This window comes from Phocoena phocoena, chromosome 14, assembly GCF_963924675.1.
Source record: "Phocoena phocoena chromosome 14, mPhoPho1.1, whole genome shotgun sequence".
Lineage (NCBI taxonomy): Eukaryota > Metazoa > Chordata > Mammalia > Artiodactyla > Phocoenidae > Phocoena > Phocoena phocoena.
The window spans coordinates 48,008,143-48,035,043 of record NC_089232.1 but is presented as its reverse complement, the minus strand read 5'-3'; the positions used below and the strand labels follow the sequence as shown (position 1 = coordinate 48,035,043).

Sequence of the window (26,901 nt, the reverse complement as noted above, 5' to 3'; positions counted from 1 at the left end):
CTCCACATCAATCATCTGAATTAGTAGGATTCTACTGTAATTTCAGAAGTGCTCATCACTGGAACCTCTGATGCAGTACAACTGAAAATTCTTCTTAGGTAAAACTGATCGCAGCAACAACATTAAATGCTTTTACAGTGGTAAACAAAGTAAGGTGGGATGCGTCTTAAAAGGTGTGTCTCTGTATCAATAGTACACTGTGTTTATTTAAATCCCAAGGCTCCCCTCTGCCTCATTTCAAGGCCTTATTTCCTTATTTCCCTGCCAGCATTAGATGTGGGTCCTGCTTCCCCGGAGTTTATATTTCTGTGTAAGGCTAGCCCTGTAAAATAAAAATATTACCAAAGAAGAAAAAAAACAAAAATACAAAAAAAACATTTAAAAAAGGTAGAAATTATACCGAAGTCCTCTTTGAAGATATGCTGAGCTTGTTTTTTCTAAACTTTTGCAGGATGCATTAAAGAAATCTGTGGAAAGCCTGAGAAAAAAAGGTGACAGGAGACCACACAAATCACTTCTATGTTCTTGTTTACAGCATTTTTGCTTGACATAACCCCATGTAGGTGATGTTATAGAAGCTTTGATATCTGGCAAATTAAGTCAAATATATGAACCGCAGTTTAAGAAGCATAAATGTCAGCTTTCTAAAGCTTTCCACATCAAAGCAATCAGCAAGGGTTTTTAAACACACACTATAGCAGTGTATTAGGTGTCATGCAAGATACAGAAGATGTACTCTCATATTAGGCACATAGAGGTATATTAAAAACATATAATGACTGAAAGGATGAGACATGAAAGCTACCTGTATGGAATTTTTTTGTGCAAATAAAGTGCCTAATCATAACTTGATCAGAGAATTAGGAAATCTAGAGTAAAATGCATGTTATAAAGGGAATACTAGGCAATACAAATTTAAAAAATAACATGTCTCCATGGTCAATGACAAGGAACTCAACCTTTCTGAACTTCTGTTTCCCCCTGAGTGACAGGGGTCAGCCTAAGGGACTAGTGTTCACAAGAACAAGTTGGATTTGCAAATGCGTGATGGATCCCAATTCTCTAAATCCTCAACCCTCACCACACCTCATTCCAACTCATCACCCTCCAACTCTCCAATGGAAGAGAAAATATCTGGGAACTCAACCTTTTAGGACAGTAGTTGTAAAAGCCTACTGTGTACTTGGGATAAGCTTCCAGTTGAGGATACCAGATCTGAAATAGTTTTACTTGTTTTATAATAAACTGTATCTGTCACTATCAATTAATCAAACCCTAGGCTTAGGGAAACAAATATTTAGAAAAGAGATGGCATTTCAGGTGGGAAGAAGGATATAAGAGAACAGAATTAGAAATGAGCATGGTTTACTCAGGACACAGTGAAGAAACCTACTTGCTAGGAGAAAGGATTATACATAAAAATACTGGATAAATAAGGCTCTTACAAATTACTATAATAATGTGGGGGAATTCATATAACAGGCAATAGGGAACAACTGTACATTTCTGAGCAAGGGCATCCATGACACCATATAAGCTAGAGACGGGGAGCCATAAGAAGAGAAACCAGCTACAGCAGCTGGGAGGAATAAAATAGTGTAAGAATGATGTGATGATGGATTAGGAAGGACCTCTGGAGGTAGAAAGGAAAGAGACATTTTTCCTAAGAAACAAAAGGATTGAACACATATTGAATCCCCCCCACCCCGTTTCAGGTCTCTTCTCAAATGTCATACAAATGAGGGTCTTCTCTGACAAACCTCCATAAAAATTACAGTTCTGTTTCTCATCTGTGTACTCCCATGTCCCACTCACTGTTTTATTCTTCTCCATAAAATGTGTCACCATATGACACACTATGTATTTCTTTAATGCTTTTTCCCACCATTAAAATGTAACTACCATGACCTTGTTCTGCTTATTTTCCAGTTCTCCTGAGCCCATAGGAGGGGGTTTCATAAATTTTGAGTTGAGTGTCTTGAATGAATTAATATGCAATAAAGAAAACAAAGATGAAGGAACTAATTATGTTTTTCCATGTTCCTTACCTGGGGTTCTAGTAGAAAATTAACATGCGTGAAACTATTTCACTAAGTAACTCTGAATAAATTTTATGTTCTTAAAAGGAAAGTTCAACAACTGTTCAGTGGAACACTATAAAGAAAATGCAATTTGGACAACTAGGTAACCCAAAACAGATCACAAAACAAACCAAAGAAATTTCCCATAGTCCCCATATCCTCTAGTAAATGTGAATATGGCAATACTATTGCTAATTTATATTCATCAAACTGTCTTCTTTTAGGATTTCAAACTGTTCACAGAAGGTTTTCATCTGTCATTACAATATGCATTGCAAACAGAAGACACTAAAGGATTAAACGACCTCTCATATGCTGTCACTCGCAGATCCATGAACAGAGCATTCCTTACTTCAATACTAACCCAGAACCTAGTTGGAAAATGTTGTGGTTCTCAAAAAGCAGGTTAGAGCCATTAGATTCAGGAAATAAGTATAAGAATATGCTCTTTTTTTCCTGTGGAAGAGCATAACCTCAACTGACCACTGAGATGGAAGACTTTATTAGATCATGACGAATCTTAAATATCATTAATTCATTCATCAGTATCTAGAAACTCTTCAACCAGATGGGCAAGACAAAGAAAAATAGTTTATTCTTAGCAATATTCATACCAAAACATTTAACCATTTTGCTTACAAGAACCACTGAAGTAAAAGTAGACACATACACACACACACAAGGATGCTGAATCATATTCTGAGTTTAGAACGGAATGAGAACAAAAACAAGGTTTCTCAGGAACAAAAGGGAGTGGGACATTGATGTTTAAGTACTAGACCTACACACATATTATAAAAGAAAGATTTTCATGACTCCAAACCAGAACTCATTTTAGCTCACCTTGGAAAATAGTGCCAGCAAAACAATTCGGTATCAGTTAATTTTGTTTTCTAATAAGTTTGCGGAACAGCACTGGGTTTATTGAGAAATAATACATCTTCTGATCTCCTGAGACACAGGATAATTCAGGAGTGCTGGCCATGTATTCCTCCATCCTCAAAGCCCATGAACAGTATAGCTTGGCCTTAGGCTGGAAACTTCAGGATCACTATCCATTTCTGACTCAGCCATCACCCTATAATTTAGGAAAGTTACCATCTCAGTTATGTTTTCTCATCTGCCGAAGGGAATCAAATATTGTTGTCCCTTGAACTCAGGTACATGAGATAACAGATAAGGAAGTGTTTTAAAAGTTGAAAATTAATGTACTGATTCAATGTATTAATCTATAACTTCACCTCAATCAGAACTGCTGGTATTATTTGAAGAGGATAAAGAAAGACAGTAAAGTTGGAGAAGTGTCTTTACAAATCATAAACAAGTATTTATGAATAAAAGATGGGGCTGCTGAGAAAAATAGAAAATTATAATAATATTATTTATATACTAAGTATATATTCCCACCCAGTATCAATATATTATTTTACAGCAGCAAGATAAATAAGAATAAAGCTATTTTTATTTAGACAGGGCTGTAACTTAAAAAAAAAAACAAAAACATAAACTAAAACAAATATGATATTGAAATGAGTTTGGGGACACTTCTTTCTCTTTCTTTTCTCGCTTCTCTAGGGATTCACCACCCAGATGATGCCAACCTAAATTTTAACTATCTCTGACTTTAGCACTGTTGACCAAATGACAACTATTTAACCTAAACCATATAGAGGTTGAATTCAATCTAACTATAAAAAGACATTAATCTGGTTCAAACAAAGCTTTGAGTGATAACTGTTTCCATGGGGTTGATTGTCTTGGAGGCAACTGCATTTTTATAAAGATAGAAGTATTTTGTGTTTTTATTTGTGGTGACATTTAATATACTACTATGTCATAGTACCTCCTAATACACTCTATGGATGTTTTAAATAATTATTCTGTGGATTGTAACACAAAATAAAACTTGGTTCACAAATAGCAACAGAAACAAATAGAAATGGAGAAAAATATATGAAAACGTTTTATTGCTTGTAAAAATTAATGTCTCAAGTTTTCTTCTATCTCCTCTCAATGGAAAGTCTCACATTTAGTTGTGAAAACTTAAAAATCTCTCCTCTCACTGTGGCCTTAGGATAAGGGAGCTATGCTGGCAAAGGCCAGAGATGCTCACCACGGGGCTAAATGATTGCTCCATGGTACTTTTATGGTAAAATTGAATTTGTATGATCTATTCTTTTGAAGCAAGAGGACTTGGAGTGTTTTAATGTCATCCACAAACTCAAAAGGAAAAGATCTGAAATGCTGGCCATAGCCCTGAGATTAATAACCTCTAGTAGTAGTTTTCAAACGTTTTAAAATAAGAGACTCTTTCTTTATACAAAATCCTGAAGAAAGCTCAATATTAAAACAGATAAAAGGCTTTGGTACCCTACTGGATTCAGGGCAGAGACTTTGATGTCCTCCCCTCTCTGTGCTCTTAACCCTCAGTGGTGGTCCTGAGGTGCCTACTCAGAACCCTTAGACTTCATAATGCATCACCTGAAATCCATTGGCCTTGTATAGTTCTGTGAAATTTAGAACTGAAGAATACAGTTTGTTTCATAATAGCAATTTGACTCAAAAAAGGAAACAAAGCAGGGTGCCCAGGCCAAAGTACTCAGAATAAAATAAAGCCAGTGACTTTCAGCCTAGGCTTTCTTGTAGCCCCACTCTCTTTATACTAGGTCTTGACATTTAGGAAATGCTATCTTGAAGTCCCTATGCCCTGAAGAAGTTTTGAATCTAGTTTTTCATATCTGATCCCTCCTTCCTTTTCTCAATTATAATCATAATCGTTCAGGATCCGTTACCTGAACCATTTTTACAAATGCCTAACTCATTTACCTTCCTCTAATGATCCCATCCTTCTTCAACACTATAATTTGCAGTCCAGTCTTCCATTAATATGTCTTTCTAAAGTAAGGCTCTGATAACTGGCACCCCCCCATACACACACACACACACACACACGCACACGCACACACACATTCTTTGGCAATATACTGACTGCTAAGTAAACTTCTAAATGTAAGGTCATAAACCAGATATCTAAGGCACCGGGTAAGAAATATCAATGTGTAAATCTGCTTAGGGCACACAATAGGGAGTTACAGAGACTCTGGAAATATGGAGAGTGCACACCCTGCCCTATACATTCAAATTCAACTAAAAATAACTGTAGCTTTGGACCAGAATGCTACCAGTTCCTTGATTCTAAATCTCCCATCCAGCCATATCTGCGTTTTAGTCACATCACGTCATGCTTGGCACGATGCTGTTTCAATGTTTTTGATCATGCTGTTCTTTCTTCCAAGTGCTCCACTCCCTAGTAAGTCTATCCTCATTCCTCACCTCTTCCAGCTCAACTACTATATCTTCCAGGAACTTTCTTTTGTTCTTCTAGTAAGAATGAATCTCTTATTCTCCTGTGTGGTCACTACATTTTATTTCTTACATAGTTATAAGCATGGAATATATATTTATGTTCCACAGAAAGCTTTGCACAGAATCTTACACACAGAGTGCACCGAATAAGTGTATTTATTGAAGTGGAAGAGCAAGTGAATTAAACACTTAAACATTTACCACTACTAAATACAAATAACTATCCCAATACTGTTTCATAATTTAGACAGAGTATATTAAATTATTAAATGTATGAGCAAGGCATTTGACAAATATTTTAAGATATATTTTGAAATATGTGGAGAAATATGATCTGGCTAATACTACAGAGTCAAAGCTGGCTGAATGTTACTATACAGTGAATTCAGACTGACCTAACAGTGGCTATTGAAGTGTGGTTCCTTGCAGCATTCTGATGACTCTCTTCTCTTTTACAATTGTATCAATTTTTTAAAAACATCACCAAGTGGATGTAAATCATATTTGTAGATGGCACAAGGACAGAGTTACAGGTGAATATTAAAAATAGCTGACTGGCTGTATTCATGAACTGAAGTGGAAACCAGGGTATTTTTCCTTCCATTTCTTCTCCACCCCCACTTTCTCTTCATTAATCCATGCTGTACTGATGAATGACACCATCCACCTAGAGACTTAGGATGGAAGCCTGAGAGTCAGTCATGACTTCAGTCTCACTCTGACTCGTACATCTCATCAGTCAAGTCCTGCTGAACCCAAGTCCTTAGGACGTAGCAAATCTATTCACTCTTCTCCATCTCTCATGCTAAGACAAAACCATAAGGCCTCAATGTCTTTCTTGACTAAATCATAGCTGCTTTGCCACTTATCTTTTTCTTTGCATTCCTCAAATCTGTTCTCTTGCCAGAGGAATCTTTCTAAAAAGCCAATTTTATTTTGTTCCTTGAGGCTTTTCCTCACCTTGACCCTTATCTGTTTCTCCAGTTGTATCTTTCAGGTTCCCTTTTGCATTCATGTTCAATTGTTTCCAATTTTTAGAATCAGTACTTCTCTACCATACCTCCATGACTCAACTTACACTTTTCTTTTGCTTTAATGTCTCTACACCCTGAAGATGTCCACATCCTAACCCCCAGAATTTGTGAATACGTTAGGTTACCTGGCAAAGGCAGCTAAGGTTGCAGATATAATGAAGTTTGCTAATCAGATGACCTTGGAATAGGAAGAATACTTTGGATTACCTAGGTGGGCCCAGTGTAATCATCAACTCCTTGTAAGTGGAAAAGAGAAACAGAAGAGAGTCCGAGGGAAATGTGACCACAAAAGAATGGTCAGAGACATGCAAGGTTGCTGGCTTTGAAGATGGAGGAAGGGGGTCACAACTGTAGCTTTTTTCCAGCTTCAAAATTTTATAAAAAGGAAGGAAGTGACTGTCTCATAGACTCTTTAGAAAGGAACACAGCCTTGCTGACACATTGGGTTTAGCCCAGTGAAACCCATGTTGGACTTCTTATGCATAGAAGTAGAAGATAATAAATCTGTGTTAAGATGTTATATTTATGGAACTTGTTATGGCATCACAGAAAACATACACTGCCTAACCATGTCAATCTAGTGAAGAGCCAGTCATTCTATGACATCCAACTAATGAGGAATATTGGTCCTTGTAAATAATTTCCATCATAAAGCTTTTAATTACTGATGAAACTTACATGTAAAATTTTTTTACCTATCACTGAGCTATAAATCTCTCCAGGACAGATACCTTCCTTCATACCATGCCTTATTTATTTTTGTATTTCTAGCATCTTGCATAGGACACTGAGTGGATATTTATTTTTAAGGATTTATTTTTAAGGCTTTAATAATATTTATTTTTAACGATATTTATTTTTAAGGATTAAAGGTGGAATTGAATACAATTATATTTCATGCTTTGAAGTAGGCTCACAATATTAACTGTTCAGTAGAGAATGGGAAAGCTGACCTATGAGCATGTGAAAAAACTTAGAGGTTTCAACTGACTGAATGTTCAGTATGAGGCAACAAAATGATAAGTGACCAAAAATAACAACACACACACACCCACGTATCTGATTGTAGGTATCATTCTTTCCAGACCCAAAGAATGCTTCCATTTTACTCTACCCTGCTCAGACATGTGAGGAACTATGATTAATTTTGGAATTGACTTTAAGAAATCTTCCTACAATTAGAGTGTATCCAGACCAGAAGGAGGAGAGAGACAGGAAGGATTTGGGAAGGATTTCAACACTGTGAAGAATGGTTTTAGAAACTGAAGATATAAAATTTAGAAAAGAAAAATTGGGATTTGGTTATGAGGGTGAGGGATATATTTATAGAAATTATTTTTTTAGTGTGGATGAGGAATTAGAATGCATTTAAGTCCAGATCAACTGAAAACACAGAGCACAGCGCACTGGAGAAACTCAGTAAATATCTTAGGAAGCGACAACGACAACATGCAGATGGCTAACTGGCAATAACTTCAGTAGGCAGATTTTGATTCAAATAAAGGAAAAGCCCTAATAATTAAAATTCTCCTTAAAAAGACTGTTATTTTGTGAGGTAGCAAGCACACCCTCCTTTTGAACAAGTAAACAGAGTTTGGATCATCGCCCATCACAGAAATAGCAGAAGGGTTTGCTGAATAGACATTTGGACTAGGAGACTTCCGAATTTCTAGTCAAATTTATGATTCTATTATTTGTTAAGCCCTTTTCCATTCTGAAGCAATTACTGTGATTCTCATTTTAGTGAATTTCACAATTATCTTGGTTTAAGACACATTACCACATACTTCCTGACTCCTAGTAAATTATTATTAACTTAAATGTTATCTCTAGATCCAAAGTGTCAACAGACCTACCAAGTCACCTAAATAATATCCCCTGCTCCCACTAATCTTCATTTACTCTCTCGTAATAATCTCTCTCTCATAACTTTCACATAATTTCTAACTCTCCAAAACACACCCAGGAAGGGAATTTGAGGACAGGAAGAAATTATGATATTTTTTTCATTGTATAATCTCTTTTAATGAAGAAAAGCAATTAAGCAAAACAAGTTAAAAGCAAGCTGAGCTTTTTCTTACTGAGCCGTCTAGAACAAAAGACTTATCTGATTTATGCTAAAACTAGCTCATTTTAAACAGAATCTTAATACCCTAATCAAGTAAATTTTAAAAATAAATTAAAGGAAAACATTTTGCCTTTGTTATTCAGAGGTAAAAAAGATGACAATTAATCCTGCTCAGCATTCTCAGGCTCACTTCAGACATGATTTTTTTTTTTTTTTTTGAATGAACAGTAATACAAATCACTATAAAACAAAATGGCAGGAATGTACCACAAAAAAATATTTTCCAATTTCTTCTGCTCTCCTCTCTTCCCTTTTCTCAACATCTGTGAACCGTATTTAAACTTGTACTTTAAAATACATATACAAAGGATGTTTCTGACCTTTTTAAAGAAAAATCTTCATGTCGTTTTTGATTTTAAAAGTTACCTTTTGTTTTCTTTGAAAATTAATTTTATTTGAATCATCCATCTGCAATACACACCCAATACTCTACTGCATGTCCACTATTGAGCGCTCACTATGCTCTAGAAATATATTATACACTTTACTGATAATTATACATGTAATTCTCAGAACTAAAAGAGGTGAATTTTATTATTTTCCTTTTACAGATGAGGAAAATGAGGTTGAGACATCAAAAAACTTTCCCAAGCTACACAGCTAATAGATAGTAACTCTAGGGTCTAAATGTAGGTCTACTCAACTCCGACCTCCAAGATTTTTGGCTATCTGCTTTGCAACAAGGTTTACTGAGTATCTTCCGTGTTACCAAACTCTATCCTCAATACAAAAATGAAAATAACAAAACCTCTGCCTTCAAGGATCTCACATTCTAATAGTAATGATTGACAAATTAATGAATGCAATTCAACAGAATTTCATAACAGAGATAAATATTAGGTGTAACAATGGTCCTAAAGACAGAATAAATCCACTTTGCCAAGTTTGGGATAGGAGGGATAACGTATTCAATGACTGAATGTATGCTGCTCGTGTAGCTAGTCCCTGGACAAAAAATAAGGTTCTTTCCTTGAGTGGATTCTGCTTCTTCCTTGTTTCCAGGTACCAGCCATGCCAATATACCTAGGTCTCACTAAGGTTCACTCAAGAGCTGGACAATCCCATCTGATATTGTTCATTCACATTAAAAAGTACTTGTCTAGTGGTCTAGTGTCCCATTTCATCAGATCTTTTTTTTTTTAATGTAATTTTTTTAACATCTTTATTGGACTATAATTCCTCTACAATGGTGTGTTAGTTTCTGCTTTATAACAAAGTGAATCAGCTATATACATATACATATATCCTCATATCTCCTCCCTCTTGTGTCTCCCTCCCACCCTCCCTATCCCATCCCTCTAGATGGTCACAAAGCACCAAGCTGATCTTCCTGTGCTATGCAGCTGCTTCCCACTAGCTATCTATTTTACATTTGGTGGTATATATAAGTTCATGCCACTGAACAGATAAATTAGTTAAAACTATGTAGCACTTTCAAATACTGTATGTTAAATTTTTTTTTTTTTTTTTTTTTTTTTTAACTTTTTAACAAGACAGAGCTACTGAGAGATTTATCTTTGCCAAGGAAATAATTTTTGGTGTCTCCTCAAATCACATGGAATATGTATGTAACCATGGATGTATAGAGCTTTCCTAGCTCTTGAAGCTGCCCTCTCAGGCTGCTGTCACTACTCTTCCACACCTTTTCTGCCTAGGGAAGTAATGTCTTACTGTCACACACGGTCATCTCCCTTTGTCCCCATCCCCCAGGAGGCTTTCTCACCTTCAGCACTCCTCTCCCGGCTTTTGCTTGTACTCACACTATTCCTTAATCACTTCCTTCTATAGATATTTTAAAAATCCAATAGTTTATCTCCCTGTAATTTCTACGTCTGGGTCTGTCATTTCTGAAATGTCTCATAAAAATATTACCTCTTTTTTTAAATAGACTCCAGAGACCAAATTTCCACCCCCTAAAGTTCGACCTTTGTAGAAATGACATATTCCTGCTTTATTTAATGCCTCTTTCGCCACAATCCTCAGTAAAAAGAAAAAATATCATTATAATCAATTTTTCCATTGTATAGAAATACATTTGTGGCATATTTTTTTATGTGAACTCAGCACTTGTTCAGCTTTCCCGTTGTCTGGGTATCTCTATCAAGGGCCATTATGAACAATGACCTAAAATATGTTACAAAGTATCCATGGGTGGGCATCCCATCAAAGGTTTAAATGTTGCCACCTATTCAATTTGAGGGGTTTTTTTTTTTCTTTTTTTTAAAGCACGAATCTGAACTCTACACAATGAAAGTTTTAATGACATGTACCACAAGGTTGCAAAGAGCCCAGTGACACCTTTATCTGTGTGAAAACCAATTGTTTAGTTTCAAGGATAAAGGACAGGCTTCACTGAATAACCGTATCTCCTTTCCCAGTCCTTTCATAATGGACCAAGGCTTAACTTCTCTTAAAGCAAGATAATAATTACTTCCATTAGTAAGGAAAATCTTTCAACACAGAAGCAATATGAATGGAACTGACAAACTGTACAGTGGCCCTGCAAGGAAAACAAACAAACAAACACCCTTCATCACCATGAAGATCAAATCATCAATTCTTAAAGGACAAAAGCCAATTAGCTGAGTTGGTAACACTCTGCACAAAATGGCTGTGCTTTAGAAGCTGCCTGGGGAGTTGAGGGGGCTTTTTAAGGTACAGGAGTACAATCCACCATAGACCTATTGAAAAAAATTATCTGTTAGGTTCCTTGAAAATGTATGTATTTTTAAAATATGCCCCAGGTGACTGGTGGGGGGAGGAAGATGGAGGAGGGCTGGGCAGCCAACCTAAGAACCCCTGAGTCAGAACAATGGTAATGAGGTCAAGGTTTGTAATGGTGCTTCAGAGACTGTTCAGATGTCCTAACAGGGAAGTCAGCTACTTCACCAGCCTTGCTACAACGGTCATCCTTCTTTATATAGGACATTCTTCTAATTAGGGAATGACAGATTTGAAGTAGTTAAAGAAAAAAGAAACAGCGATTTAACCTAACAGGTCATGACATTACTCCTTACAAATAATGAGAGGGCAAATGCTCAACCAAATTGTTCTCACATCCATTAGTCCAAGATTTGGCTTTCTTTGGACCAATCACCTTCTGTCTTTCCATCGCACTGAATGACTCCTAATTTCATGCAGTCCTCTCCCAAAGAATGCCACTGGTCATAGCAAGTACAGCTGGGTCAGTGCAAATCCAACCACACTGCCAGGGAAGCAATTCAAATTGTATGCCCTATGGACTGCCAGTCAGATAATGCATTCTTTCATTTAAACAAACAATCGCTGGAAAGACAGTTACAACAAGGCATCATGTAATTCTTTTAAGTCAGCATAGCATTAAAAATATCTGTTCACTAAGTTTAGCAGAAGATTTCTGGCATATTTTGCCACCAGCAATCTGCAAAAAACTTATGGTTAGCTTGTGAATGAGGATTTCCCTGTGAATTGAAATCACAGTTGGCCAATTTAGGGATTTCCATCCCTCTGGCAGTACTTTAGTCCAATCTAAATTTGATTGTTTCCCTGAATGGAGTAATTTAATTTTCTCCAAGTGTCTACTGACTTCATAATGCCAAGTCCAGAAATGGAAAACTGGGTCAGTTGACCAGGTAATTCAGGCCAAAAAAATAAAATATTGTTTAGAAACTTCATATAACACATGAGTCATTTTAATTTCCTGAATTACCCATTGTCTCAGTAGTCTAATTTTCTGGTCTGTATCTGGGCCATGTAACAAAAAAATCTTTAAGGTGAAAGAAAATACTATCCTTACTTCATACCTCTGGTAACATCCCTGTACTTTTTTTACTTGGTTGAAAGGAAACACTAATAATTACTGGAGATTACTTCAGTTGCTACAATTCTGAATGAGCTATCATGTGGTCACAGGCACATGGCAATTCACAGGCAGACAAGACAAGCAGAAAAGAGAAAGCTGCACTTAGTGGAATACATATTTTATATAAGTAGATATAACTTGAATGTGTAAAGATGTGTTCTATAAAGTGGTAACTATTATTATCCACGTGTTTATATTTCTTAATGTCCAAAGTCTTGGAAACATCCATTCTGGAAAGCTATGGCTTCAACAGTCCCACAAAAGAAGGATCACATTGGTGATTTAAGTAATAATGACTAAGATTGAATGAAAACACTCTCATTCTTTCTAGAGAGAATTTTCTCTCTCTCTCTCTCTCTTCCGCCTCTCTCTCTCTCCCTCTCCATCTCTATTTCTACCAAAAGGACAAATAATAAGATGCTCAATTTAAGGAAAATATGGCCTTAAGCACTGCAGTCTTGTTCTTGCTTTTTAATTCAGAGATTTCCGACCACTGTAATTCTTCAACTCAGGTTCCACAGTTTAGGACAGCTGGCTGCAAATCCAGACTACTTGATAAATCATCTAGTTGAACAAACGATCATTTATCCCCAGGCTGGGAAAAAGTCAAAGGCCCTTCGGGCGTATATAGCTATTTGAGGATCTGAGAAGAATGAACCTATTTCTTTCAATATGAGAAGCACTAGATAAGCTACATGAATATAAAGTACAAGGGGACCCACTTCATTCTTTGAAACTTTTCCTCTGTCACAAATTGCCAAAAGGTACCTCCTGAAAGTCACAGTGAATCCTGCTAGTTAGAAGCCATTAGAAGCCAAACTCCCAGGAACCTCTTCCTGTTACCTATACACAGAGATATATACAAAGATGAATTATTATCCCTTTCTTAAAGAAATATTCCTTTAAGACTGATTGTTAGAGGGATTATAAAGAAAAGGCTTGACCATCAGTGGTCAATGGAGAGGTTTTCAAATCCCTTCCAAATTCTGTGAGATCACCTACATTGGGCAGGGAACAAGGAAGATCAAAAGGGTCGTGTCGGAGTCCTCCTCACACCCAGTTTAAGGAGAAAAATTCTGGTTTTATTGATCTTATTTATTTTTCCTTTATTAGAATATTTACCTTGAAGTAAAAGAAATTTGAAAATCAGTGTATTATATGAGAAAGAAAAAAGAGCATCCAAAGCAAAATCTAAAAAGAAATTTTATAAACTTATTTAACCAATCAGTCAGTCATTAAACAAGTATAATATTATTGAGGACCTACTTGTGCCAGCCCCTGTTCTGGGGCCCTTGAGATATATAAGGCAGGGCAGAGATCTCTGCCCTTTTATATTCTGGTGGAAGAAAGACAGACAATAAACAGTAAACAAAATAAATGAAAACACTTTAAAGCATGTTAAAAGATAATAATTGTTATGGAAAAGAAACTAGATTGGGGTAAGAGAGTTCAGGAAAGGGTCAAATCATAGTATTAAATAGGATGGTCAAAATAAGTCTCTTGAGACTCAGGTGTCATTTGAGCAAAATCTTGAAGGATGTGAGGGCATAGCCAATTATTTAACTATCTTAAGGTAATTATGTTTCTTTTTCCCACAAAGATACCTGTCGAAGAAGAGAAGACCCTAATTAGCTTTTCTTTGAAAATTTGGTCTTCAGGTGACTAAGTGGTTAGTATAAACTTAACTCATATATCACTCTATTACTCATTAATGAGGCAAAACATTAATTCATAAAAATGTTTCCTCTAGATGGTACTTCCAGTCCACGAGAAAATATTTAACTCCCTGCCCCCTTCAGCCCATTAACTTGCATCTAAAGAGCAGCATTTTGCCACTGAACTCCTAGGTTTGTTCAAAGGGGAGGCAAGTCCATTTCAGCTTCATCACTGTATGCAAGAGAAATGTGAAAATGTAAAGAGTTACAGAAATATCTAAATACATTTGATTGAGTAGACTCAACCTTTCATGCTTTATTGTATTTACAATATTCTTTGTAGTATGGGCCATCAGAATACTGATGTCCAGTTAGTTATAACTTAAAACAATCACAGAATCATAAGTTATCGGGTATTCATAGGATGGGCAGAAGATGTTAAGACATTAATACCTTTTTAAAACCCTGGGCAGATTACAGACCATTAGTTTTCAAATTTATTTAATCTAAAAGTTCACAGGGTGTCTTATTTTATCATCACCATTGATAAAAACCATCTTTTACTTTTGTGATTTGTCATGTAACAATATACTTGAGAATGGAGTGTTTTTACTGGCTAATAATACAGATCCTATTATCTAGATATGTGAGGCTAAATTATTTGCCCAAGGTCAGTAAAGAGCAATTACAGGATTTGAACCCAGGTCTTATGACTTCATGACGCTCACCTACCACCCTATACTGTTCCCCTGTTATAAGGTAGAGTTTTACCCCTAAAATGAAACCTTCAAAATGAGAAACAACAGCATCTTATATAATACTCTATGATTGGCTTCCTTCACATTACTTCTAACTTTATTTTTAAGAATAAGAAGATAAAACCCTGTTTCATGAGTATTAGTGTGTAAGTGGAGCAAGTCTTTAAGGTCTCCTTAGGAATGGTTGGTTACTCTATATCAGTTATTTTAGTTCAAAATCTCCAGTGTTTTGCCTATCATAATAAGCAATATCTCCTCTTATATCTTACAAATAAAAGAGTGTCAGCAATTTTTTAAAGATTATGTATAAAGTTCTTCCCTGCTCCAAAATTCTATGATTCTAGTTAAAGATTCAAATCTCGTTAGTATATACAAGCTAAGCATTCTGGGTAATTATAGTGTTCTTTAAAACCACTGGCCAACACAATTTAAGAAATACCTTCTTACCAGCCTAAATGTTTTGATGTTTTTTAATGCAGATTAACAAAAATACATTTCAAAATGGGTAAGATAAAATCATGATTTTAGAAAAGGAATTCTCATTTTAATATCCAATATGATATAAATGTTTTGCTATTTATGATCTATTTTAGTAAAGCATCTAAATTTATATTTTTACTACATCATTCTTTAAACTGTTAGACTGTGAAGAGTCCTTTCTATGCTCTTCTCTGAGGATTAATTCATCCACTACAAGCCTAACAAAATCCTTATTTAGTTTACCAGTTACTCAATGTCATAATTGTTTACAGAATGTAAATGGGAAACTTCTCATCACAGAGCCAATAGTGCAGAGATAAAAAGGAGCTGGGACTTTTCTTAGTAATAAATATAATGACAAAATTGATTAAATTGAAGCAAGAGATAATACAGAAATATTTACTCTTCAGGTAGCTTTTCTTGATTGTACTCAGAAATGACAGACATGTAGGCTAAAGAAGAACTGCAAAATAAATACCGAATTCTAAATAGTCGCATAGCCTTCTGAGTATATCGTACTGATGAAGCAGACATTTAATATCTCATTTCATGAAGTGAAATTCTGGTCTTGCCATGTTCGGTAGCTGTGAATGAGGGGCTTCCAGTACTGCAACAGTAGAAATCGTAATAGATAAACCAAAATAAATTATGTCTTGGTTGCAAATACACCACACATAGGCATTCCAATACAGTAAGATTCTGTCAACATTCACGAATGCTTCTGAACAATGCAGAATAGTTAATATTTTCAAGCTAAATGAGGAGATATGATTTAAGAAGCCATACAAAAGAAGAGAAATGTGACTATTTTCAAAATTAAACTAGTTCTACAACAGAAACCACAGCAAAATGTATTTCAGAGTTATAAAACAAATACACGTCATGACATTGGTGACTGCAAACTGCACTTCACAGACAAATCAGCTACACAGCAACATGAGAGATGACAGATGGTAACAAAAATCATGGAAACAGAAGAAAATGTAGAAGAATACTAAATGTGTTATTCTTCTCTAAGTATTAATAATATCAAATCTACTTCAAGAGTAAATAGAATATTAATTGTGGTTTGACATTACAGATAAATTTTTAAAATACATCTTTGATAGTGCTTATCAATTAGTTGAGTGGAATCAATTATACCTAGGTATTAACACAATTGGTTACGAGAAAAATCTGTATTTTCTTTGTAATTATTCTAAGATCTTCATTTTCACTAATACAATAAAGTTTAGGCACTTTTAAAATGTGTAATTACATGCTTGACAGTTGTAATAACTTGGCCTTCTAGTAACATGAGAAACCTGGATAATCAAACAATAAACATTTGAAAGAGTCAAATGGACACTTATTTTGCAAATATGTTGTACGATTCATAAATGCAAGGAATAGCAAGTATGCTCATATCAGAAGATAAGACAAATTTTGGCTTTATTGAAAGCTTACAATCCTAACCCAATTTAAACACAGTTCTTATGATACATCACAGTTGATGCAGTTTAAAAAAAAAAAAAAAAACTCATGAAACCACATTAGTTAGCTTATCATCTTATATGAATTTCAGGAAAACTCCCGTACTTGTTATCAAGTTAGAAAATAAAATTTGATTATTTGCCACTGTGACAGTGAATCACATTAAAATTTCTGAAAACCCTCCAACACAAAAATACACTGACTTTATTTCCTTACAGGACCATTGCTGTGCATAGGCTAAGACATATTAAAGTGCTACTGGAATGATGTCTTACTAGAAAGAAATACTGCAGCTTTGGACAAGGATATGAATGATAGGAAACAAAAGAAGTTCAGAGATAGAGACAGAGAGTATTCAATATAATCTGTTGCTACAATTTTTTTAGATATTTGAATAAGTTTCCTTTTCCACCCTCTACTATGTCCACTACAAACCCTCCATGTCCTCCTCTACATCTACCTTTTCCAATATGCTCCCAACACACACATACTTAAGTCATGAGAATTGCAAATTCAAGATACAGTAAGAAAAATATTCTGGAAATACAATGGTCAAAAAAAGAAAGTCACATGGAGCTTACATTCTACTAGGAAAAAGTTGACATTTAACATATAAATCACTCACATAAATATATACAATTATAATGATTATTATGATGGAAAATACAGGCTTTCAATCAACATTTAACTGACAATTATTAACCTGTGCTCCCAAGGTATTAACCAGCCACGATGGCTGGATTTGCAGTTATTTGATGTAACTTTCTTTAACGTTTTCTTATTTAAATGGTCATTCATTTCTTTCAAACATTAGAGTAAAATATAAGTAAATAATTGTTGGAATGAAGTGACCAGTTAAACATACATAGAAAAAAACAAAAACCTAAATTCCCCAGGCAAATAGATAAATCTAAATTCTAAATAGAGTGGAGAATAAAGTTAGTATTATCAATAGTCCTAACAACACCCATGACAAATTTCAAACCTAAAAAGAAAGTAAACACAATGTCACAAAGACCACTTGAATCTACCTAGCCACAGCCAACAGAAGGTTGGCCCTGAATACTATCTCTCTTCAGCTATTCCAAAGAAAGCAAAGTTTATTCCTACCTGTGACCAATTAAAGGTGACATATCCTTGTTTAGAAAACATGAAAACAAATCCAAATAATCAACTCTAAAATTTGAAACAGGATGACCAAATGAAAATATGAGGCATGATGGTCTACAGAGTGAGAAAGTTTCCATTTCATTCATTATGATTCTGCCAGCACATAGCAATGAGCCTTAACATGTCTCCAGCAGACTTATCTGTTTTTGTCATGTTATATGGTAAGGAATTCTGCAGGTTTCAAACCCTGAACAGTTAATTATGGAGTATGGAAGGATCCACACCAACTCTGTAAGGATACATCATAAAGTGATACCGGTGCTTACCTCTAGAGAGAAGCCTGGGGAGGAGGATGAAGAAGGTTATCAGAATAAATGTTCTTTTTTTGTAAATGTACTTTTAAAATGAAATACATTTGTCTATCATTGGACATTTAAAAATTCAGAAAATACTTAAGAATCCATACAGGATAAATCAAAATGATAGCAATAATGTTCTTGAACCTAGTTTTGCTTCTGGATTCAACAAAGGAAGACTTTAATCCACAGATGATCATTGCAGAGCACCTGAATTCACTAAAGAGAAAAGTGGTATCAAGAAAAATGCTCCAGGATTATAATTTGATGGGAAGACTTGAGAAGCATGAATTTACAATGCATATCAGTTATTTTAGAGTAGGTAGGTTTAACACATATTTTATGCACAACTAGGATTTAACCTGATACAAGAATCCACACTGTCAAGTTTCTATACATTTTTGACTCCTCCAACAGGTGGCACAAGGCAAGGATATCTTCCTAAGGGAGATCCTGATTCGTGTTATCTTTATCTTTTCTGACTGCCTATCACCGATCATACTTTTTAACCACTCTCCTAGCACTTCCATTTCTGTCATTTAAACTAACTTACTCACATGTTTTCATTCCCTATTTTATTGACACTCATTGAATATGGATGCCACATCATAGTCAAGATTGTATTTTTTGCTCTAGAATGCAGATTTGTTGAACTAATTTGCAATTAATGAAGACTTATAAATCATGTTTCTCATTTCTATACACATAATTAACCAGCATGTAAAGGTGATCACTTTGATTTGCAAAATACCCAAGTCCATCTTAAAGTCTTCTTTCCCCATTTAACACCAAGAAGCATCCTGGTCCTATTAACAGAAGAATGTAAAGGAAATACCAAATTCTTGTCCTGTGTACTTTTGTGCTGATTGAGGAATAAAATTTGATGAAAACTGGTAAATATATGTTTGACACACATGCCAACAGAAAACATTTAAGACTGACATAGTAAAACTGAGTAAAGTTAAGTGACACTTAACATTAATTACACTGAAATGAGTATCAGCTAAGTTTAAACATGAATTATTCCATATGTAGACTTAAGTGGTTATATAATTAGCATATTATTTTATGAGTTACTTTTTTCACAACATAATGGGTATATATGTGTGCGTATATTTAGAAAGTTTGTGTATACACATGCATTCATACAAATACAAACATGCACATATACAAACACATAGACATTTACTTCACTCAGCCAGTAAAATAAAATATAAATACAGATTCCCTCTATGCCATCCTGAGTCCTACACTAAGGAACATGGTGGAAAATGCCCACTTAAGAAAGGAAAGTAATGGTAATTTGGCCTCAAAAAAAAAAAAAAAAGTCTAGAAAGTATCCCAAATGGTACACAAAATCTCTAAAAGAATTGATAACATACTGTCATTGCATAGTTGTTAAAGGCTTAAAATATGATTAAATTATATTATTGCAAATGGTTGACCAAAACACAAACTGCAATAGCATATGTTCTCTTTTTATTGGCTCAAAGTATCCAAACATTTGTTTCTAAAGCTCTATGTTACACATTTAAAACTTTGATATCATTTCTTACTTATTGCTCTGCTCATGTTCGGTGCTTTTTCAAACAGAAAAGTTTCCCTGCTAGATGACACTAATGTAAAGGTGCAGAACTGTGAGCTTTGGTCTCAATTCACCAGATTAAGATTCAGAGCAAAAGAAAGATTCAGAGAATTCAAGGAAATGCATGCCTGTCTTTAAAATAACAACAACAACAAAAACCAAACAAACAAAATAAAACAAAACTAGAGACCAAGGGCACATTCACCAATACATAGTTAAAAATGGTTACTTTAAAGGCTATGACACGTATTTACCACAGTTGCACATCATCTACTTTCTTTTAATGAAAACACTAAACACAACGTGGATGGTCCTAAATGGCAAACTAAACATGCTTTTAAATTTGGCACCAATACTGTCAAAGAGTACACATGCCTGACTTACCAAGTGATGCAGAAGTGTAAACCTGAGTTGATAATGTTCTTAAAACAAAGTTAGTATGCACAAAAGAGAGAGCAGGCTCGTCTTGCTCCTTTGTCTCTTTCAGGACACTGCCTTTGCAGGTTATCATGGAGTCAACGTGTATATATGACATCTAGCAGACCACAAGCTGATGAGCCCAGAGCAGCACCATTTCAATGCTGCACATGCTTAGACTTACATCCCTAGGCAGAATGGCTGGGGCAGGTGCGCTCCAGAGTTAAGTGTTTGAGGATGATATATTTCTGGTGGCTACACTCATTTAACTACCATCAAATGATACTGCAAAAACTGACACTGAAACCTGTCACTAATTTCTAAATATGCTAATTATACTAGCAGCTGACACGAAAAAAAAGTCACCCTAAAGAGCAAGAAAAAAACAAAGGGAAACATTTTGATGGATTTTTCTTACCTTAAATTCATAAAATATTCATTACCACACATACCTACCTCCCAGTGCCCATTATTAATGCCAAAAGGTCTAAATACATTTGAAAAATGTATTTTGCAAATGTTATTCACACTGATATTCATATAGATGATATTAATAAGAAATAAAATAATGTTATTCATATAGACGCACTGTTATTCATATAGATGATATTAAGAAGAAATAAAATAATGTAATACCTTTACTTTTACCTATGGATTTGATGAAATGGTCCCATGAAGAAAGGATTTCCATACAAAAAGAATAAAGAGGAGAGAAACAACAATAAGAATTGTGAATATATGTATATGCACTACTCTTTGAAAATTAAATATACAAGAAGGTATAAATAGGATTTGAAAACAAATGGAGATACAATCAGTACATGTTGAGAAATCTGCCTTTTTTAAGGCAATACATGCAAAGAAATTAGAAAGCCCATGCTCACTTTAAAAGACTACACAAAAGGAGATACACAATGCTTATAGGTAGAAAAAGTATTGATTTTGTAGAACACTATACTCAGCATTCGAGAAGCCAGAAGCCAAAGATGTCTGCATGTTCCCAAACTGACATGCATGGGTGAAAAATGGACTCTTTCTGGTGCAGTACATTAAACCAAATATCTTTTTTCATGTTAATTTATGATGGTTCTCGGTTTTTCTTTATTATAACTACCCTTAACTGCATATGCTGATAAATGTATGAAAACTTTCAATTACAAGTTCTTATGTCTTATTTAGTTGCAGATATTATAGTGCAAAGAATAAAGGAAAATAAAATCAAAGGAGCAAACCAATATCAAACCAACAAAGGGGAGAAAAACACATGAAAAAATGTGAACAAAAATTATGTATTTAATTTGCAGCCAGATAATTTGCAAGCATTTGCCCATCCTTTGCAGTGATGGTTTGAAAGCAGCTACAGAACAAGAAAACACTGAAAGCAGAGTGGAAAAGGAACAGAGCCCATACCTTGGTCGCCCATCATCAGGTGCGCCAGACCTTGAAGGGAAACAAGAGCACAGTCAGCAATAAACAAGGGAGCATGGGAAGGCAGGGTTGTCACAGTGACAAAAATGTTCAGTGACAGACATCTTGTTTCCTATGAGACATGTCTGTATCACAGAGGCAAATCAAAAAGCATTCTTTCAACTCCTGGTTGGAATGCTTTGGGGCAAAGAGTTATAGAACTGCAATTTAAACACTTGCATATGCTGCACCGTGTATTTCTTCTATGTATCAGTTGGAATATTCAAGAGCATAAGAGCATGACTTAAAATCCAACCAATCCCTTAAATATTGCACTTGCCCTTCGTGCCCTTTGATGAGACTGTTTTGAACACTGCCCCCACAGGGACTGCCATTCTTTGGTGATGAAATTATATTTTAAAAAACCCAAAAGAATACCTGAAACATGGGCTGGGTCTGATCTTTTTCCCCTCATCAAAAAATGAGAAGTTTCATAATTAAATGAAAAAAAAAAAGCCACATCCTTAGTCACACTGAAATGATAATGCAGAAATGTCTCCTTGTCTGACACATGTAGCAATCGAATAAGCTTGTTCAAATACAAAAAAGATCATCAGACATGCAGGTGTAAAGTTTGAATTTACTATAGAATAATGTTTTTAAGAAACAATGGATCACCTTTAAATAGGGTTAAGTAATTTCCCATGGAGAAAAAAATTATTCAGCATTTTACTTAAGCATTACTTAAATGCTAAACTATGAGTTAACATGAGTATATTTAAGATATAATTTCATCAAGGAAGTTTTCTGAAGCAATATTGAATTCCCTTTATTTAAATTATTTTTTAACTCTTGCTTGACAATTTCAGATTAAGATCACCCCTTTTCTAAAGAATACTAGCAATGTTCTTTTAAAAAAAATTTCACTGTCCAAGAAGATACGACTTACTTTTTAGCATTAATTCCTAGTTCTTTATTCTAAATTCAGAAATTAAGTTACTCTTCAATCCCTGTATATTTCAAGAATATGGGATAATGTCAAAGAAATATAGCATACATACAAATTTAATAAAATGTGTATTTCATTTCCCACTGTTAGTTCAAATATATTTGAGACTTTGAGCTACATAACATTGTGTATTACTTGCATCAGTATTGAAATAATCTATACCATTTCCTTAAAAGGGGTATTTAAACATTCCTGTGGGGCAGATACAATTAAAATCATCATATAATCACAATATAAACATTATTTAACATAGTATTTTAAAGTTCCTGAAATCTAGCTTCTTTTGTATTTTCTAAGTGACTTTAACCGCCCCCCTAAAAAATCATACAATCAGTTTAAAAGGTTTATGACCTGTTGGTGACTCATGATATCTTCTATACTTAAGAATAGTGGCTTATCTGTCCAGGTTATATAATTTTTCATTTAATTTCACTTTAAATATTACTATACATATTTCCTAATAAAAGTTTATAACTTTTTTGTAAACTACTGATAAATCAGGGAAATATCTCTGTACAAGATATAATTTTTAGATTCCTCAATGGTTTTTAATACCACCTTAGTGAGAATGGAAATTTTTAAATCTCAAAAGCATTAACATTGTTCATGCTATACTTTCTACCTCTAAAGGAGCTAGACTATACTGCCAAAGTGGAGTTATAAATAGGGATGTTAAAAATTATGACTGAATAAACTTTATTACAATAGTTTATGAGCCTATACTCTGAAAATCTTGTCAAAATTTTTCATGGGATGAGTGTGTGTAAGGACAGGGGCATTCATGCTTATTAAGGTAATTTTAAAGCTCCTTGGAATGCAACTGGATTTAAAGAGAAAAGAGCAGAAACATGGAACATTTTACAGGATGGTTAAGGAAATGCAAAAGAAGTCAAAAAGATACTTAAAATAAACCTTTTGATCTCAAATAACATGCACAATTATAAATGAGACTGATTTTGAAAGATGTCAGTCAGATCTGCAGGGTAATATCTTTTCCAAGTACACACTCACATGTTATTTAAATTATAGTATAGAAAAAAAAAGCCATATACAGATGCAACACTTGGAAAAATAGTCACTGATGATTTCTTTTAAAGTTTTAATCTATTTTACTTAAATAATGAAACAGAAATGTTTAGCAACTAAGCAATTGAAAGAATCCATGAAAGAATCACAAATAATATGCTGAAACCTGTTACTGATCAACTTTGTATTATCATGTATTGCTCTTTGAGACATCAAATCTTAGTAACTTTAATGGTTATTTATCTGTAACATTAGATGGGGACTCTTTTTCTAGGGAATCCATCATTGTGCAGAAATGAACATTATAAATGGCTATATTTCAAAACATTGTAACAAAATAAAATATGCTAAACACTTTCTTCTGATATAGATACTAGTAAGTTGTTTATGCAAGAACTGTTAATGCTGTGATTATGTAAGTTGATAGGATATCAACTTCCCTTTCACAATTCTTTGTTCTTCGTAGTTCTTTTTGTATTTTTATCCTTTACATATTTCTTTGGCAGCACATGGACTAAGTTCTTTAAACGTAAGAATGTTAAAATATGAAACTAACACAACATGGAAAATCAACTACATTTTGATAAAAATCTTAAAAAATGTTTTAAAAGAATGTTGAAATATGTTTTAGTTTGTTGGATTCTACAGGAAAAATGTGTAACTTTCTCAAAATTCCTTGATAGAGATAACTTTAGAAAACCTTAAACAAATACCATAATTTTATTTAACAGACACAGAATATTACAAATATACTTACCAGTAATCACGCTGGAGTGCTGTATGCTTTCATTTCCACTGGCCAATGGCTTATTTTTAATCTAAACTTATACGTCTTAATTATAGTCAGTCCTTTATTTTGTGTTCTTTTTTATAAATCAAATCATCTGAAACTAGACCAATGGGCTAGAGATGATGTAATGCTCAACATTTCCCAAAGAAATCATTTTGACCAAGAAAAAAAATGGAGAAAGAATCATGCACTGTGTTCAGAAACTGCAAAGAAATACTTTCTCATTTAAAATAAAAGCAGCAGGATTGTGTCATTTTTCCATGCAGAACACTGAAATAAGTATTCTAAGGTTCATATGGGATGCTGAAGTCCATCAAAGGCTGGAGTTAAGGTTGAAGGAGTTTCATATACTTGGGGCTGATGGAGTTGAGAGTGTGTGTGTTCTATATGAAAAATTATACACAATCCAGAAATCAGCAAATACTCAGAAAGAAGTTCAACTTACCTTCTATATTCGAGATGTACTCTATTAATACTAAGAAATAAAAGGCAAATGAGCGTTGGAAAATAAAGTACAAAGCACCCACCTTCCACATTGTTGTCTTCTGAAAGCACATGACAAGGAGGGAGAGAAAAGGAAAAACATTCATTAAGCAGCATGCAGACTGGACCTTGCCTTTGCATGTCTTTTTCATGCAAGGCACCAAACACATCATGCAAGTGCTCCAACGTTCCCATTCAAAGGGGAAAACACAATCACGGGAAAGCAGGTTCCCTCCCATTGGCAGCATTTAAAGAATATGAGACGGAATTATAGTAATACTGCTGTGTACTGAGCAAGGAGTGTTCAAAAGTCTTTCACTGCCCTGTGTAAAGCAAACATAACTCTTACATGTTGCTGGCATGGTTGCCCTAGGCAATTATTTTTACAGCTTTTCTTAAAATAACAATTCTAAAAGATTCTATTTCTAAATTCTGACTTGGACTTACTTGGACGAAAGAAAGTTCATTGCAAATAGCCATGACATTTCACTTAAAGGTATTCCTGTTCTACCAACTATGTAATCGACTTACTATAATGGCCTTTAAATATTTCTAATACTTCAATTTCTTTCCTTAAAAAAAACACAACGTAAATTTATGCACCTAAAATCTATCATTTATTTAGTTTGTTTATAGTGTGTTCATATTTTATCACAGATGACGATGGTTTATTATAATTTTTTAAATGCTAACTTTCAAAAATGTTAAGGAGAAAGAGTAATGAGTACAAGAGCAGTCCATTTGGCAGCTGTCCTTTAGGCAAAGTATATCATGATTTATTCACTTTGTGCTTCTGTTTAGGGTGAGAATATGTATGTAGTTAAGATAATGATAATATTGGGTGAACTTTCCCTTATATTTCCATATATCTACACAATATTTACATATTTTTTATATATTTATTTAAGTATATTTCCATATATATATATATATATATATATACACAAACACACACATATATACAATCAGATTTTGTATGTCTTTCCTACACATAATTAATGTAAGGGTATGGCTTTCCTACACATAATCAATGTAAGGGTATGGAATTTAAAATATTATTAGTATATATTAGGCAATTCAAATACTATTTGAGACACCGGGCTTGGCATCAGGTAAGAAATGGAAGGAAAAACTGTTTTAAGGCACTAGGGAGAGAGCAAGGTTTCAATACTTATCAAAATGTTTTCAACAGTAAAGTATATCCATGTTGACATTTCCTGTCTCATTCTTGTATTTCATTTAATTAGCTGTATTTTTTTAGCTGTATTTTTTAAACTGCCCATTTGATGAAAAGTGTTTATAAAAAACAAAACAACAGCAAATGTAGTAACTTGAAAGAAAAACAACTGTAAATGCACCATTTCATAAGGTTCAACAAATAGCTTTTTTAATGGTTAAAGTTACTAATGAATTAAAAAATCATCAATTTTGTTTAAAATATATTAAGTGGAAACTGAAATATCAACACAGGTACACCTATTGATATGATCTTACATAACAGAAAATTGTTAGTGGATAAATGTGGACAACAACATCTATACAAAATACTTGGTTTGCTAGAGCTCATTTTAAAAGAAATAAAAAATGACTGAAATATTTGGTATGTGATATTCATTTCCTGTTTGATTTAGGCTTCCAATCTACCAAATAAGGAATTAGAATTTGTTACTTTTCAATGGCAACTTGGACATGACATGGACACAAATAGTAAAGTTTCATTTTATTGTTTTATATTGGAAATCATACAAAGATATAGATTTTAATGTTACATACTTTGGTTTTTACAATGACATCCTTTGAAATTCTATTTCCCACCTAAGATGCTCATTTTTCAATAAGTTTATTAAATATGCAAAACAACAAAATCAGGGAATTTAGAGGACAGTCCTTTGGCAAATATGG

General features: G+C 34.1%; 1 protein-coding gene across 18 annotated transcripts in view; it reads right to left on the bottom strand.

The window, feature by feature from the left end:
- NRXN1 (neurexin 1) overlaps positions 1–26,901 on the bottom strand; it is a 1,127,862-nt gene that overhangs the window by 1,008,743 nt on the left and 92,218 nt on the right. For 8 of the 18 annotated variants that reach the window (XM_065890685.1, XM_065890668.1, XM_065890670.1 and 5 more), the window contains exons 2-4: positions 25,044–25,061; positions 21,695–21,724; positions 20,921–20,932 (exon numbers count right to left, since the gene is read on the bottom strand). The exons of 4 other annotated variants lie outside the window; for them this stretch is intronic. In XM_065890685.1, coding sequence (XP_065746757.1) covers positions 20,921–20,932; positions 21,695–21,724; positions 25,044–25,061 — 60 coding nt within the window. Of the gene's footprint in view, positions 1–20,920; positions 20,933–21,694; positions 21,725–22,129; positions 22,148–25,043; positions 25,062–26,901 lie in introns of all 18 variants that reach the window. 6 more of the 18 variants (XM_065890667.1, XM_065890673.1, XM_065890676.1 and 3 more) reach the window with 4 other exon arrangements.